This window comes from Hemitrygon akajei, chromosome 11, assembly GCF_048418815.1.
Source record: "Hemitrygon akajei chromosome 11, sHemAka1.3, whole genome shotgun sequence".
Lineage (NCBI taxonomy): Eukaryota > Metazoa > Chordata > Chondrichthyes > Myliobatiformes > Dasyatidae > Hemitrygon > Hemitrygon akajei.
The window spans coordinates 28,871,203-28,889,410 of record NC_133134.1 but is presented as its reverse complement, the minus strand read 5'-3'; the positions used below and the strand labels follow the sequence as shown (position 1 = coordinate 28,889,410).

The window sequence follows — 18,208 nt, the reverse complement described above, 5'->3', positions numbered from 1 at the left end:
GTGTACACATTTAGCATACAGGTTTCCACTAAGAATGTCACTTAGTCAACAGGGATCATTGTTCTGGTCCAAGATAAACCATTCCTCAATTCTCCTGGACCAATCCTTGGATTCAAAATGTTCACCAGAGTGACCAGGAGTTCATGCTGTCTGAAATGAATTGAAAAAAATTCAGTACTTAGCTGAAATGGTAATTACAATTACAATGGGCAGTTCTGTCAGAGCAATGAAACAGCACACCTTTATTACTTATTTATTTTTACCTCGGCAAACTGCAGACGTGCAAACTCACTCGAGGGATTTGAAAATTTAAACATTTTCCTTGGCATCACCCAGGTCTCCAGTGTTTCCAGTTTGCTGGTAGCTAGGTTAGTTGCATGGTGCTTCAGCAAGTAGCCTTGGAACCGGTCAGCATAGAAGTAGAGGTGAACGGAGATGGGGTGACCCATGCCATAATATCTAGAATAAAGAACGAGAACAGAGAGAAACATTAGCCAGAAATAACATATCCACCAGATATTTTATGACAAAAAGGAACAGTCTAGATAATAAAAATGTTCAGGTACAGCATTTGGCCTAAAGACCCCATTAGAACAGAGAAAATCATTTAGAACTGAACTCATTATAAACAGCCTCAGAGATGGGGGAATTAAAGACTTTAATCCCTGTTGTTTGCTTTTAACTGGTTCCTGCTAGATTAACACCCGCTGGCATGATTTAGAAAGCCATAGAGAGAAAGCAAGGTCAAATGAAGGGGGAAAAAGTTTAATGTTACTGTTATCCATTATTCCACGTCCACACACCGATCTTTCGTCTATTGAACTAGTTATGTAGTATTGAAATAAAGGATTTGTCCTGACATGAAAATGAAAGCTCTTGGTATGAAGCCAAAAACAAAGGGAATCAAACAATTGCCAATAAATTGAAACCATGTGCACCGAGCCAATGGGAATTACAGAGACACTTCAGTGATGCCACTGTTCAGACTGGTAACTGAAGGACAACACAATTCCAGTCACTGAGTCTGGGAAAAGTACAGCAGACAAACAGGCCCGTCGGCCCACCTAGTTTGTGCCAAAACCATTTAAACTGCTTACTCCCATCAACCTGCGCATTGACCATAGCCCTCCATACCCCTACCATCTACGTACCTATCCAAACTTCTATTAAACATTGAAATTGAGCTGGCATGCACCACTTCTGCTGGCAGCTCATTCCACACTCTCAGGACCATCTGAGTGAAGAAGTTTCACTTAAACTTGTTCCCCTTAAACTTTTCACCTCTCACCCTAAATCTATGACCTCTGGTAGTAACCCCATCCAACCTCAATGGAAAAAGCCCGTTTGCATTTACCCAATCTATACCCCTCACGATCTTCTACGTTCCAAGGAATAAAGTCCTAACCTATTCAATTTTTCCTTTTAACTCGGGTCCTCTAGACCCGGCAATATCCTTGTAAATTTTCTCCCTACTCTTTGAACCTTATTTACATCTTCCCTCCAGGTAGATGACCAAAACTGCACACAATACTCCAAATTAGGCTTCAATAACATCTTATACAACTTCAACTGTCTTTGTGCACGGAACTGAAAGCCATCTTGCAGGTGCAGCACGTGATTAGGAAGACAAATGGCGCAAAAGAGCGTTGTTACGAGAGGATTTGTGTGCAGGAAGGAAGACGTCTTAATGCAAATATGCAGATTTTGGTGAGCCTGCAATCAGAATATTATACCCTTTTTGTCTCTAACTTGATAAACAATGTATGGGCCATTGAGCAAGTACGCTAAAGATTCACTTGAGTAACACCAGGGATGGATAGTTGGCTGCACATTAGACATCGTGTAGACCATGTCAGTATTCACAAAGGGAGATCTCATTGAGATTTACAAGATTTTTACGGGGCTCAGTGGGCTGGATACAGTGAGGATGTTTCCTCAGGCTGTGGAATCTTGTCAGGGTCCGGTCCGGAGTTCCGGGTCTCGATCCGGTCTGAGTGCTCCGGACTCCGGGTCTTGCAGCTGTCCCTCCCGGCCCCTTTGAGCCTGTTAAGATCAGCCTGGATCAAGGAGGCACACCTGCAGCCAATTCGGCTGCATGTGTTTATAAGGGGCCGCGGGACGGAAACTGGGTGGGTGGTTGTTTTGTTCTGTATCCTGTCCTACCCTACCCTGGTTGCTGCCCTGCTTGGAATCCTGCTCTGCCCTGGTTGCTGGACTGTTCTGTATATGCTCTATCTGGTTGGTCTTGTTCCTCTGCTTCTCTCCTGTGCACTGGTCCGCCTTATTCTCCTTGCTTGCGCTGCCACGCTGTTGGTTGCCTTTCCCAATTTACCAATGTACCTGGTGGATCACTGTAGTTTTGCTGCTTACCCTGGACCCAGCTTCCTAGCTGTTGCCTCCGTCGGGTGGGTCTGGCCGGACTGCTGCTGTCCGGCGGGGGTTCTGCCCCTTCCTACCCATGGCCTCTGTCGGGCGGGTCTGGCTGGACTGCCGCGGCCCGGCGGGAGTGCTACCCCTTCTTACCCATTGCCTCCGTCGGGCGGGTCTGGCTGGACTGCCGCGGCCTGGCGGGGGTTCTGCCCCTTCTTACCCATTGCCTTCGTTGGGCAGGTCTGGCCAGACTGCTGTTGCCCAGTGGAGGTTCTGCCCCGCACCTGCCCAGGTGTCCGCGACTGGCCCAGGCCTCTGTGTTCCTGCCTGGGATCCATGTGGCCCACCCTAGAGACTCCTACCCTTGCCTACCCTCGTGTCTCATGGATTGTGCCCCGCACCTGCCCAGGTGTCCGCGACTGGCCCAGGCCTCTGTGTTTTCCGCCTGGGAGGCGGCACTGCCCGGGATCCCTGCGGCCCGCCATGAGGAATCTGCCTGCCTGCCTGCCCCGTCTGAACTCTGGGATCCTCCCGCCTGCCTGCCCCGTCTGAACTCTGGGATCCTCCCGCCTGCCTGCCCCGTCTGAACTCTGGGATCCAGCCCCGCCTGCATTAACCCTTACATGCCATGGCATCCCCATCCTGTCCTCCCCCTAGTACTTCAGTGTCTGCGTCCTGCGTTTGGGTCCATCCGGCCCCCGTTCCTGACAAATCTAGAAGCAAGTGTCACATGATTAAAATAAGGAGTAGGCCTGAGAAGAGGAGAAATTTATATTCTTTTTCTTGTCTGCACTACCTTGATGTACTTACGTATGGAATGAGCCGCCCGGATTTCATGCAAACAAAAGCTTTTCACTGGATCTTGGATTTGTGACAGTAGGAAACCAATTGCCAATTAATTCATATGGGGTGAACCTTTGGGATTCTCTATACCAAGGACTGACTGCAACAAGGCTATTGGATTTCCAGATATTAAAGGGATCAAGGGTCATGTGAAAAGTGCAGGAATGTGGTGCCGAGATGGAACTTCAGCCATAATCTTTATGTTTAGATGAGCAGACTGGATAGTCTACACTGCTCCCGATACCTTTGTTCTTCAACAAGCAGGCACAAGGAAAAAAAGGTGTTGGAATGACCAACTTCCGATCTCTCCAAAACTTGAGAGCAGAGAGCTGTATTTTTACTAAAGCCCTTCCTGAAAACGATGTGATTGAACATATAGCAGCTACATAGTTAAAGAGGGAGACTGGGTGTTCAATAGTTTACCTAAAGGGAGCATTTCAGATGCCATTGGTCGGAGCCGAGTCTGTGAATCTCTGTGAATCCACTGGGGAAGTCAAAACCCCGTGTCTACAGGCCCGAGCCCAAGTCCGCGAGACCCTGGAGGTTCGAGGCCTGTCCTGGGGTTAAAGGACAGTGTATGCATGGGGATTGGAGGGAGGAACGGGTCACGTTTTTGTTGGTTGTTGTGTTTTGTTGTACTACCAAGCACTGTGGGCGTGCTATGTTGGCGCCAGAATGCATGGTGCCACTTGCAGGCTGCTCCAGCACGCTCTCGGCTGTGCTGGCTGTTAATGCAAACAATGCACTTCACTGTATGGTTTGATGTACACATGGCAAACAAACTTATATCGTGAATCTTTTGCTGCAAAAGGAAACACCCGCGCAGGAGAAGGTGTCAGGTCACTCACAGCCTGTTACCCCCAGAAGGGCAGCAGCAGTGGGCTGCTCAGGAGCACAGAAGTGACTCACTGGCTGTTAAATGATCACTTTTGCGAAGTAGCTACTCCTTGAGCCCAATCTGCCGGACCCTGACAGAGGTCAGTCAATCTGAATTTTGTTAATGTCCAATTCAGTGATCCTCACTGGAGTTTTCAAATTGGTGCTGCATGTGGTTCACTTTTCCTTCACGCTCTGGACATGTGACTTTGTTGTACTACTAACACAACCAAATGAGAATTTGAAATAGAATGTTGATTTTAGATCCACAAACAACAGCAGAAGTTTTAGAAAATGCACAAGGTAAAAAAACAGAACTCTCTGCCAAAAAAAAACAGGAGTAAACTCAATAAGGGGAAGAAAGGATGATGGGGGAGGGATAGATGGTGATTTTCAGCATAATTTAAAAAGGAAGGTGCTGAACTGAAAGCCCCAGGGAAAGACACACTTTTTAAATAGTGTGGGTTAAGTCAACAAGCAAATTGAAAGCAGATTGAGAATGGAGACCTGCTACAGAACCTGTGGGCAGGTTAAGTAGTGTGAAATGTGTTGTGCTGAGATATGAGGAATATTACACATATACATATAAATATGGAAAATAAAGCTGTATAAAATTGGAAATGAGGCATGACACTCCATTACAAGACTAACTCTTTGTGAAGCACCCCACCAAAGGTAATTCATTTCTCGATCAAACTCCAAAGAGTAGTCAGGGCAAGTTAATGCAATAGTTGGTAACTAATGACTCTAAATCTCGGAAACAAATGTAGCAGCAACCAGAGCAGAAAGCATATTTTAAAAAGGCGACTTTAAAAGAATGAATTAATGGAAATAAATTAATGTTAAATACCATATACCTGGAATAAACACACGATTGAGCAAATAACTTCGATAAACTGAAAAGTATTAAACTGGAATGATAAAGACATGAATAATTCCTCAATATAATGCCTTCAAGAAGGACAGGGTTTTAATGACTGAAAGACAGGTATAAATGCATGCCTCTTTAGGATGTTCCATGGTGCTCTACTGCCAATGATTTACACTCTGAAGAGCAGTTAGCTTTTTCTTTGAATGACTGGGTGCACGTATCAAAGAGCAAAGCAATTATTATCACACGATCTGTTGTCATCCAATGCTGAAGGAGAGATATTTATTGGCCAAGGCAGTGAGGAGAAGTCCTCAGTTCTTTGAAATTGCGCTGTCCGCTTGAGAGAGAGAGAAAATGGAGCCTCAGTTTAATGTGTCATTTGAAAGTCAGCTTGTACGGAAAGTACCCTGCTGCTTCTCAGATGAGTGCAAGTTCCTGCTGGAAACACGGGCCCACGTTTCCATATGGAAAGGTGAAGGGAGAGGGGAGTAGAATTTGATGGGGGGGGGGGGAGGAGGTGGAGGAATCTCCCCACAGGGAAGTGAGGGATGAGGAATGCCAAGAGGAGCAGGGGAACTTATTAAAACTGACTGCAGCACAGGGACACAAAGACCCTAGAAATAATGACACAGTGCTTTTTTGGTACACAGAATTATAGTATGTTTGAGACTGTATCAAAACATTTACCACAGAAGAAAAACATTGATAAATTTAAAATCTTAAACATAATGATAAAACTAATGAAGCTAAATTTAAATACTTTGTTAAAATATTCAGTGAAAAGGTTAACACTAACTAGCCACTAAATGTCCAAAGAACCCTTATTATACATGGATATGTTGAACCAAATAGAACTGCGATATTTGTAGGCACTAATTGATTGGTTTGATTTGAGAATCCCAAAGGAGCTAATAAGGGAATTGTTTAAGGCACTGGCTACCAACTGGCAAGAAAATAATTGGGCACCTTTTAAATTCTCTAGAGCTGGAGGCAGAGATTTTAAAGGATCTATTGTTAAAAAACTGCATGTGGTAGCAATGGAACACCCAGCCAGAGTGAAGCTAATTGACAGAGAATCAAACAATTACATTGTTGTATGTGGCTAAAATTGACTTTACGCACATGACCTATGATCTTAAGCTCACTGAAGAAATACCCAAACCCTTGCTGGGAGAAGTTGCTACAGTTTGTTTTCTCTGCGATTTAAAACACTGAGGAAATTGACTATGCTTGAAGTTCAAAGTTCATAGTACAGAACCAGTTCAACACAGGCAAATGAAGCTGGTGCAAGAGCCCAATGGCTGTGTGGAGCAAGTTCAACGCTGTGGTGAACGCCGATGGTTGCAGGCCACAGCTACAGAGTCAGCTCAGTGCTTAAGCACCTTGATCAGATCGCACAAATAGGGAAAAAAGTAAACAAGAACACGTGGAGCTTGAACTGCAGAGTCCCTGAATGTGGATCCATAGCTGTGGAGCCCGTGCAGCACTGAAGCGAATGAAGCCTGTTCAGGAGCTCTATGGCTGCCAGGCAGTAACTGCTCCCAAACCTGGCGCCGTGGGACCCAAGTCTCCTGGTCATCTTGTGCTCTCATTCTTGACGATTTTAATCGTGCTAGATGTTATAACTGGTGCAGAGTAATGGAGCTGATCACAGCTTCATGGTCCACCATCAGACATTGACACCGTGTCCATCCCCAGCAATGGCCACCCCAGCCTCATCTGCACGTTCCAAAGTCTAGTTTGCCGAATCCCCCAGGAGATCACAAAAGTGTTTCATCAAAAGGGAAATTACAGGCTGCAGACTGAAGCAATCGTAATTTAAAAGAAAAAGTATATTTAGAAGAAGAATATCTAGTGAACTGTCTGCAACACGTTGCTGTAGGTCACTGGCGCCATCTTCTCTGTTTCTTTTGCTGCAAGATGTCACCATTGGTTACTGGCACTATCTTTTGTCATTCATGGGGGGAACCATCAGCAACAAATAGACTGCATCTAGAAATAATTAATAATCTATTCAGCCTATTAGCTTTACGGCATCATGGTGGTAAAGTGGTCCTGATACCAGCAAAGTAATCTTCTAGAGGCCTGGATTCATGGGAAACTAGTTTAACCACAACCACAGTTAGCTTAAAAATATTCCCTCATTTGATAGCTGGTATCAGTAACAGTGACCTCAGGTTCTGTACAAACCCATCTGGTTCACCATTATCCTATAGGGAAGGAAATCTGCTCCCTTTCCTCAGACTGGTCTACGGACAGCGAGGCAGCTGCGTGGCCTTGGTTGTAGCCAGGACTAGGCCTCAAGCTGTGGGCTTGCCTGTTTCTGCAGGCAAGATGAGGAGGTGCTGGAGGCGGTGTAGCGTGGCTACTGTGCTCATTTGGGGACTGGCCTCTCCCATTGGTGCTGCCCTTCAGTGTTCAATTGATGGAGTAACAGTCTGGATTGAGTGAGTCTTCACACTGCAAAGAAATGTACCAACAACTTGCTGGACGTGTTGCTCAGGGACTTGGGCTATTAACATACGTGTTTTTTTTTGTGACTATGTTTTTCTGCTCGCTATTTTGAATGAGCTGTCCATGTTTTGCACTTTGACCTCAGAGCAACCAAGGTGTTTCGTTCGGCTGTATTGATGTATGGTTGAATGATAATTAAACTTGAATTTGATTTTGATCAATTCAATTTGAAGTAACACACAACACACAATGCTCTAAGATCTCAGCAAGACAGGCAACATCTATAGTCTATAAAAGATTCCAGACAGTGTGGCAGTCTTAATTGTCCTCTTGCTTAGCAACAAACACAGCGGTGTTAAAAACTGCTATTCCAATGTGGAAGCCTCTTCACAAAGTGAACTGCAAAAGTTAAACAAAGGTCACTCACTATCAGCCTCTCAAAGGGAACTGGAGTTGAGTCACAAATGGCAGGTGTGTTGTTGAAGAATATATGACAGGAAAGAATTAAACAAAGCACTACAATAGTAGAAACAATTTTAGGATACTTGAAGGAGCACCTTTTCCAGCAATATTCTAAGCAAAGAAGATGGCAGCAAATGAACAGAAGAGGTTGGTTTAATTAGGAATGGAAATGCTTTGGTCAGGTAAATGATTAATGTTAAATGTAAAATGTTTTACATTGGTCAAAAAATGTATGTAATAAATGGAATTTAATTAATACAAGGAGATAACAAACGTAAAAGTAATTAGAAAATGAAATTGAACACTGGCACCCTTTCAAATCGTTTGTCTCATTAAAGGTACTGGATGCTTGTTGTCACTGTTGTTCTGATTTACACTTTGTACTAAAGTTCTCAAGAATTTTGTTCTTTCTTTACAATGAGTTGTTCAACCCATTATTTCAACTTGTCCAAGCTTCAAGAAAGCCCAGTGAAAAATAAAGACCTCAAATAAGAAGAAGTAGAAAGAAAGCAGAGTAATAAACACGTTCCCTTGAACATGCTCTGCAATTCCATATTGGGGTAGTTTATAGGCCTCACTAACCACGGGGCCATCTGGTGTGGATGAGAATGTGCCTCTTCATGCACCCACCTCCCAAACTATCTTGGGATATCTAAGAACCAAAGGGGCTTCCACACGATTTGACAGCTAAATCTCTCTTCCTCTGTAGGCTTTGATTCTTTGACAGTTGAGCTCACCGCATCTTTCAGCCCGCTCACTAACTGATCACATGACCCTGGTCTTGGTCCCAGGAATGTACACAACATTATACAATCTGGGGTGCAAAGGAAAAGGCATCACATTCAATTGTCACAGGGTTTACTGAAGCTCGGTGGTCATGGCCAAAACAGCAATGGAGCCCTCTGGAACAAACGTACAGCAGACCTTTAACAGCATGCTACAATTTCTAGGTTACTCTTCTTTAGATGGGGATACCAAAATTGCACACAGAATACCCACAAAAGTCCTGTAAAATCTCAACAAGGCTTTTCTTCTGTCCAGCACTTTGCATGCAATAAAGGGTAACATTTGCATTCCCAACCAGTTTTTTTGGTAATCATGAATGTGTCCTTGTTGAACAGACTGTGCTCCATTTACTCATTTTTCAACATTTAAAAAAGTCTCTTCTTTCCTATTCTTACAATTGAAGGGCAAAAACATATTTTCCCATATTATGATCCACTTACCACTATTAAGGCACCAACCCTTGTAAACACCCTCACAGATCCACCTATCTTTGGATCATCAGCAAATAAGTTACCTGCTTTTCTTTTGCCAGCAACAGAAATTGTGAATCGCATATGTTCCAAGACCAGCAACTGTCTGTCACCCTAAAATTACTCACTTTGTTCAAGTCCTGCCGAAGGGTTTCGGCCCAAAATGTCGACTGTACTCTTTTCCATAGATGCTGCCTGGCCTGCTGAGCTCCTCATGCATTTTGCGTGTGTCAATTTATCCAACAGTGTTTTCTGTTTTTTAATCAATCACTTAACCTTGTTAAAATGTTACCCTAGGCTTGTCAGTATTTTCTCGATGTAACAATCTTTTTTGTCTTATTAAAGTTCTTTTACACCCTGCTCTTTAAATGGCCTTCAAAATTGGTAAATTGCTTTATTATTCTTTTCAAATCTTTTTACTGTTATTATTCAAAAATAACACAGGTAAATCGAAGTAACAACACTTACAATGCCTCAAAAAAAGAAATTATCTTAAAGATTGAAATTTTTTGTGAATAAAAAAAACCCTACTAAGCAAGAAAAGTGAGAGAGAAAGAAGAAACCCATCGGGGGTACAACCTCAGAGCCATGCGTCAAACAGAAAGCTTCTAAACATAAACATCGAACCGCCAACAAGAAAGAAAGATATATCAGGGAAAAAAAAATTTACACTTAGATCGTGGAGGAAATCTATCAGTGGTAAATTGCTTTATTATTGTCACAAGTACCAAGGTACTGTGGAAAAACTTGCCTTGCATACCGTTCATTCCAAGATGAATTCATTCCAACAGTGCACTGAGGCAATACAAAGTTAGGAAACAACAGAAAGTAGTATAAAGTGTTACAGCTACAGAGAAAGTGCTCTGTAGGAAGACAGTAAATTGCAAGGTCACAACAAGGAAGGTTGGGGGGCAGTGCAGAAAAGAAACAAGATGGCACTGGAGCATCGCAACTCATTGTAAACCGCTCTCTACAGAACCACTCATCACTTCTATTATAATCATTCTGGTCTTTTAAATGCCCTCTTCTCTACCTTTATAATTAAAGGTTTAAAAAATACAATGCTAGACTTGGCAGGCACAATTCTCCCTCCACTGAATTATGCTAGGTCTGCCTAATTATTTTCAGTTTATACGATCTGTTACCATGCCTTGAATGATCTTGGCATTCCGTTAAAATTGGCAAACTAGTCTGTAGCTCCCTCATCACAAGCATCCAGAGAAATATACAAAATGCTGAAGAAACTCAGCAAGTCAGGCAGCATCTATGGAGAATAAAGAGTCAATATTTTGGGCCGAGATACTTTCATCAGTTCCTCCAGCATTCTGTGTGTGTTAATATAGTTCCATAATTTTCCTTCTCTTCTTCTTTGTAATCTTCTAGTCTGTTGAGAATTCTTCAAAGTATGAAAAATGACAGAAGGTTATTATGAAAGCATACACTACCTCTGCATCACAATTTCCTCATTCACCTCTCCACAAACCTGGGATACAGATCCCAAGTACCAGTGGCTCTCTCACACGTTAGTTCCCTTACTTTCCCAGTACTTACACTCTGGTGATATTAATTACTTTAAGCTCCCTGTCTGATTCATTTCTATTTCTGCTCTATTAAGATGTTATTGTGATAGATAGATAGATAAGATACTTTATTCATCCCCATGGGGAAATTCAACATTTTTTCCAATGTCCCATACACTTATTGTAGCAAAACTAATTACATACAATACTTAACTCAGTAAAACTATGATATGCATCTAAAATCACCCTCTCAAAAAGCATTAATAATAGCTTTTAAAAAGTTCTTAAGTAGTTTACTTAAATACATTGAGTCCTAACCCCGGCACTTTAACATATCTTACTCCTGGCGGTTGAACTGTAAAGCCGAATGGCATTGGGGAGTATTGATCTCTTCATCCTGTCTGAGGAGCATTGCATTGATAGCAACCTGTCGCTGAAACTGCTTCTCTGTCTCTGGATGGTGCTATGTAGAGGATGTTCAGGGTTTTCCATAATTGACCGTAGCCTACTCAGCGCCCTTCGCTCTGCTACTGATGTTATACTCTCCAGTACTTTGCCCACGACAGAGCCCGCCTTCCTTACCAGCTTATTATTTTCTAGAATATTGTGTGCAGTTTTGGTCCCCTAATCTGAGGAAAGACATTCTTGCCATAGAGGGAGTACAGAGAAGGTTCACCGGATTGATTACTGGGATGGCAGGACTTTCATATGAAGAAACACTGGATCGACTAGGATCTGTTACCATGCCTTGAATGGTACTCACTGGAATTTAGAAGATTGAGGGGGGATCTTATTGAAACATATAAAATTTTAAAGGGATTGGACAAGCTAGATGCAGGAAGATTGCTTCTGGTGTTGGGGAAGTCCAAAACGAGGGGTCATAGTTTAAGGATAAAGGGGAAGCCTTTTAGGACCGAGATGAGGAAAAACCTTCACACAGAGAGTGGTGAATCTGTGGAATTCTTTGCCACAGGAAACAGTTGAGGCCGGTTCATTGGCTATATTTAAGAGGGAGTTAGATATGGCCCTTGTGGCTAAAGGGATCAGGGGGTATGGAGAAAAAGCAGGTACAGGGTTTTGAGTTGGATGATCAGCCATGATCATACTGAAGGTGGTGCAGGCTCGAAGGGCCAAATGGCCTAGTCCTGAACCTATTTTCTATGTTTCTATGTATGAAGACAGAAAAATATCTGTATATTACCTCAGCTATTTCATTACTCCCCGTTGTAATTTCTCGCATTCTCTCTAGGAGAGTTCAATTGATTTTTACTGCTCTTTCGTCTCATATGGTTGTACAAGTTATTATACAATTCTATATACAACCTCAGAATGTATATCAGATCTATTTTTCTTGACCAGTCATTACTGCCTCCTATTACATTCCCATTCTGCAGGGTTACACCCTTCTTGGCAAAGTCATAACACTTCATTTCAACTTATATTGATTTATCCTCCATAAAGTTTTTATTTTTCTATGGAATATACCTTCAGCAAGAATTCTGGAATATTTCTTAAAATATTTGCCATTATTTATCTACCTGCAAAATCTTTAATCTAATCTCGCTATCATCACAACAGTGTATACTGGTTTGATACTGATATCTACTTTTTACAACAACAAACATTATGATCACTAATGGATCTTTTGTTATGAAACAATTAATTAACTCTGTTTCAATACATATGATAAAGTCTAAGACAGTTTGTTTAGCAACCATGATGTATTTTTCTAGAAAACTGCCCCAACTACATTTTATGAACTCATTGTCAGAGCTATTCTTGCAAGTGTGATATGTGCAGTGTAAATGAAGAATAAAATAGTCTATAACTATTGTTTTACTTTTTTCTTCAAGCTTTTCATACTTACTGATTAATTCTGTTTAATTAATTTAACTAATCAATTCAAAGCTGATAGAATTTTTATAATATCTTTTTATGTGTTGCAAGTTTTTTTAAAATATTGCACTTACCTGCATAAAATATATTATGGATAAGATTAAAGAATTATATATTCCTTTGTCTAAAAAACTGATTGGATTTCATTCTGATGTTATGAAATATTAAGCAGTAGAGCTGGAGAAAAGCCAGAAATTTAATAGAAAGTAAGCTACGACTAAAGGATATATCTAAATTATTGAAAAATAATTTCTAGACTTGAAGAATGATAAATGTTTGACTAATGTACCAGGCAGGATACTAAAGAAAATGCAGAGGCCAGTCCAAACGTTGAATACATTGCTGAGTGATAGAGATAAAGATAGATAGAGGGAGAAAATCCACAAAGGAATTCAATAGACCTTTCCAGATCTTAGAGTCTTACATGTAACTTTGGAGAAAAAAAATACTTGTTTTCACTTTATTATTCTCTTTTTATGAAGCTACAAATTTTAAAGAAGCAATCTGAAGGACATAATCTTACTATCTTTCAGCAATAGTACCTACTTGTATGATTGTGTAAATACTATGTCCTAAAACTACGAAAGCCTACGCCAAGCATACATCATTATAAATTGTTGTCCTAATCATGTCAGTTGGTTAATTTAAATAACTGCCATTTGGCTATGATTTGTTGTTCACTTAATAGGACAGGTAGGATGAGCAGTTAGAAATTAATACAGGTGTCCCCTGTTTTTCGAACGTTAGCTTTACGACAGCTTGCTGTTAAAGAGAGACCTACATTAGTACAGTACCTGTTTTCGCTAACCAAAGAGGATTTTCCCTTTTACAAAAAAAAGACGCCCGCTTTATACGTGTGTTTACCCCGAGAAAGACTACCATGACTGTGAAGCCTTGCTCAGGCAGTTGTGTGAGCTTGCGTGTACGTACATATGCGTGTACGTGCACATGCATGTACATGCCGATATTTTTTCTCCAAATCGATTTTGGCTGCTGTCTTCCCGATTTTGATAAGTGAAACTACGCCATACATACAATATTTCTACTTTATATAGGCTGCATATTTATCATATCATTCCTGCTTTCACTATATATTCGTGTTATTTTAGGTTTTATGTGTTATTTGGCTTGACTTGGTAGGTTATTTTTTGGGTCTGGGAACGCCCAAAAATTTTTCCCATATAAATTAATGGTAATTGCTACTTCGCTTTACGAGATTTCGGCTTATGAACACTTTCATAGGAACGCTCTACCTTCGGATAGCGGGGGAAACCTGTAACTAAAATCAAATGTATATTGTAAGTGGTTTAATCTCCAGAATTGATCAGGGCAGACACTTCAGCTGATACCTCTTTAGAAATTAAATATAAAATTTATAACATTAATATTATTTATTGAAAAACTGTAAACTATCTATAATTTTCCATGTCTTGTTAGAAATTAGGCTGCCACTGTAGTACAGAGGTTAGCATGACGCTATCACAGCTTGGGGCTTCAAAGCTCCAGTTTCCTCCCACAGACCAAAGACATGCTGCTCAGTAGGTTAATTGGTCATTGTAAGTTTCCCTGTGATTAGGCTTGGGATTAAATCGGTGGGCTGCTGGTGACGTGGCTCAGTGGGGTGGAAGGGCCTGTTCCACAGTGCACCTCTAAATAAACACAGAACACGGAACCATTACAGACAACAGCCAGGCTGCACTTAAAGAGTACTGTCAATGGTTTTGGGGACCATATTTCAGAAAGGATGTGTTGTCGTTGGAGAAAGTCCAGAGGAGGTTCACAAGGACGATTCCAGGAATGAAGGGGTTAACATATGAGGAGCGTTTGGCAGCTTTGGGCCTGTACTCACTGGAAGTTAGAAGAATGCATGGGGATCTCGTTGAAACTTACCGAATGTTGAAAAGACTGCATAGAGTGGATGTGAAGAGGATGTTTCCTAGGGTGGGGCTATCCAGAACTGGAGGGCACAACCTCAAAATTGAGGGACGACCCTTTAGAAGAGAGGTAGGGAGGATATATTTTAGCCAGAGAGTAGTAAATCTGTGGAATGGTCTGCCACAAACTGCGGTGGAGGTCAAGTCGGTGGGTATGTTTAAGGCGGAAGTTGATCGTTTCGTGATGAGTCAGGGCGTAAAAGGATATGGCGAGAAGGCAGGTGTATGGGGTTGAGGGTGATCCGGGATCAGTCATGAAGGGATGGCCTAACTCTGCTCCTATGTCTTCTGGTCTTATGGACCATGTAATATGTTCTAGAAGCTGTCTGCAATTACCCTAGCTCGTAACCCTCTATTTTTCTATGCTCCATGTACCATGTATTTTTCTAAGAGTCTCTTAAAAGACCCTATTGTATCTGTCTCCACCACCGTCGCTAGCAGTGCACTCCACATACCCATCACTCTCTGTGTGGAAAAACTTACCCCTGACATCCCCCCAGTACCTATATCCAAACACCTTAAAACTATGCCCCCTCGTGTTAGCCATTTCAACCCTGGGAAAAACCTCTGGCTATCTGCACAATCAATGCCTCTTATCATCTTATACACCTCTATCAGGTCACCTCTCATCCTCTGTTGTTCCAAGGAGAAAAGGCAAAATTCACACAACCTATTCTCATATGGCTAGACCTTCAATCCAGGCAACATCTTTGTAAATCTCCTCTGCACTCTGTCTATAGTATCCACATCCTTCCTGTAATGAGGTGTCCAGAACTGAACACAGTATTCCAAGTGGGGTCTGACCAATGTCTTGTGTAACTGTAACATTACCTCACGGCTCTTAAACTTGAATTCATCCATTAATATTTATCGAAGAATGGTTACCACTTCACAGGGGCCTGGGGCATGAATTTTGTTTCAACTTCTGAGAATCAGAATCAAGCTTAGTATTGCTGATCTATGTTGTGAAATTTGTTGTTTTATGGCAGCAGTAAAGTGCATGATATAAAAATCACTGTGTGTTACAAAAAATAAATAAGACAAAAGAGGAATAGTGAGGTAATTTCATTCCCCTGTTTTAGAATCACTAATAATGACATCCATTTAAGTGCTTGGATGTGTGTTCACTATGGGAATACCGTGCCCATCTACCTTTCAGCCCTTCCCTGCTTCCCTATCCACCTCCCTCAAGTCATCAACTGATCCTTCCCTACAGACCTGGTCAGCTGGCTTCTCTGCTGCCACTGCTTTGAGAGGCCTAATCTACTATCACCCTTGCTATTGACATGGTAGATCAGAACTTACCAGCTTGTGCATGGCCTCATATGTCAACAACAGTCATGTCAGCACTAGGAAGCTGGGAAACATTTATAGATTCCCGCAATCCAATACAGGTTTTGCCTCATAAGCATATCCAAAAATAACCTCAAATAAGATATTGAGATTAGAAAAAGTTAATAGGTTGAAGGTCGTGTTCTATGTTTTAATTCAATAATATTGTGGTTGGAATTTTCTTTCATTCAAAGTTAGCTGGTGCCAGATTTCTTCCATCACCCAATATCCAACCTGAGGTCTTTGAGTGATAGGCTTCACTGAAGGATGCACCGTTCAGAGAAACCTACATAAAGCAGATGGATACTGAACTATGCATGGAGTTCTTCCAGTCGATTGTTCGATTAACCATGCTTGTTTGGAGACACAATCAGCCAGATGAAACAGAAAGAGAACATGAAAGGTCAAAAATGGATAGATTTACATTTAAAAAGCATTTCAGATAACCCCAGGAAACACCGCAGCACTTCACACTCTCTATCATCTTCTCACAGGTAATTAGGATGAACAATAAATGCTGTCCTTACTGCAATGGCCAAGTCACAAAAAGTGTATTTTAAAAGATTGATTATGTCCAACCTTACGGGCCCTTGAAAATATCCCGACTATGTTGTTGGATAGGGATTTCCAGAATTTAGACCCTTTGATGAAGGATCCAAGTCAGGAAGGTGAGTGATCTGGAAGGGAACCTACTAACGGTGGAGCTTTAGTGCACCTGCTGCCGCTGCCTTTCTTAATGGTACAGGTTACAAGTTAGAAAGTGTTGTCACAACAGTCTGGGCAAATAATGGCATGTGATATACTGTACATCGTAGCCACCATGTAGTAGACAGAATTAATGTGTAGGTTAGTGAATGAGGTGCTCTTACCTTGGGCTGCTTTGTCTGATTGTTATCAGAGCTTCTCAAGAGTTAGAAGAAAGAACATTACGGAAAAGGACCCACAATGTTGTGCCAAACCAAATAAATAAGTAATCAAATGGCCAACTAAACCCATCCTTTGTGTCCACATAATATCCATTTCCCTCACACTTATGTGCCAATCTAAATGTCCCTTAAAAGTCCCTAGTGTATCTGCCTCTAACCCCTATCACCACCCCAGGGAGTGCATTCCAGGCAGCCAACACTCTCTGTATAAATGACTTGCCTCTCCCATCTCCTTTAAAATTATCCTCTCACTTTAAATGCAAGCTGTCTGGTATTAGAGACTTCAATCCTGGGAAAAAGATATTGGCTGCCTACTCTATCTACTCTATTTGGTTTGCCTCTCATAAACTTCTACCAGACCTCCCCTCAGCCTCTGCCCTAAGTTTGTCCAACTTCTCAATACAGCGCATGCCACCTAAACCAGGCAGCACCTTGGTAAACTTTTTCTGCACCCTCTCCAAAGCCCTGACATCCTTTCTATAATGGGGCAACCAGAACTGTATGCAATAATCTGGATGTGGCCCAAACAGATTTTTATAAAGCTACACCATAACTTCCTGAATTTTGAACTCAATGCCTTGACTAATAAAGGCAAGCATGCTATATGCCTTCTTAACCACCCTATCAACATGCGCCCCTTGTCCACTCGTCCCCCCCATCCCTTCCCACCGATCTCCCTCCTGGCACTTATCCTTGTAAACGGAACAAGTGCTACACCTGCCCTTACACTTCCTCCCTCACCACCATTCAGGGCCCCAGACAGTCCTTCCAGGTGAGGCGACACTTCACCTGTGAGTCGGCTGGTGTGGTATACTGCGTCCGATGCTCCCAGTGTGGCCTTTTATATATTGGTGAGACTCGACGCAGACTGGGAGACCGTTTTGCTGTACACCTACGCTCTATCCACCAGAGAAAGCAGGATCTCCCAGTGGCCACACATTTTAATTCCACGTCCCATTCCCATTCTGATATGTCTATCCATGGCCTCCTCCACTGTCAAGATGAATCCAAACTCAGGTTGGAGGAATAACACTTTATATACCGGCTGGGTAGCCTCCAACCTGATGGCATGAACATTGACCTCTAATTTCTGTTAATGCCCCTCCTCCCCTTCTTACTCAATCCCTGACATAGTTAGTTGTTTTTTTCTCTCTCTCTGCCCATCACTCTGCCTGTTCTCCATCTCCCTCTGGTACTTCCCCTCCACTTTTTTTCTCCCGAGGCCTCCCGTCCCATGATCCTTTCCCTTCACCAGCTCTGTATCACTTTCGCCAATCACCTTTCCAGCTCTTAGCTTCATCCCACCCCCTCCAGTCTTCTCCTATCATTTCGCATTTCCCCCTCCTCCCACTCTCAAATCTCTTACTATCTTTCCTTTCGATTAGTCCTGACGAAAGGTCTCGGCCCGAAACGTCGACAGTGTTTCTCCTTATAGATGCTGCCTGGCTTGCTGTGTTCCACCAGCATA

At 42.2% G+C, this 18,208-nt stretch overlaps 1 protein-coding gene across 1 annotated transcript in view; it reads right to left on the bottom strand.

Annotated features, from left to right (window-relative positions):
• The window catches only part of xylt1 (xylosyltransferase I), a 261,499-nt gene that overhangs the window by 19,278 nt on the left and 224,013 nt on the right, over window positions 1-18,208 (bottom strand). The window contains exon 9 of the mRNA XM_073060531.1: window positions 264-459. Within this exon, the coding sequence (XP_072916632.1) occupies window positions 264-459 (196 nt within the window). The remainder of the gene's footprint in view (window positions 1-263; window positions 460-18,208) is intronic.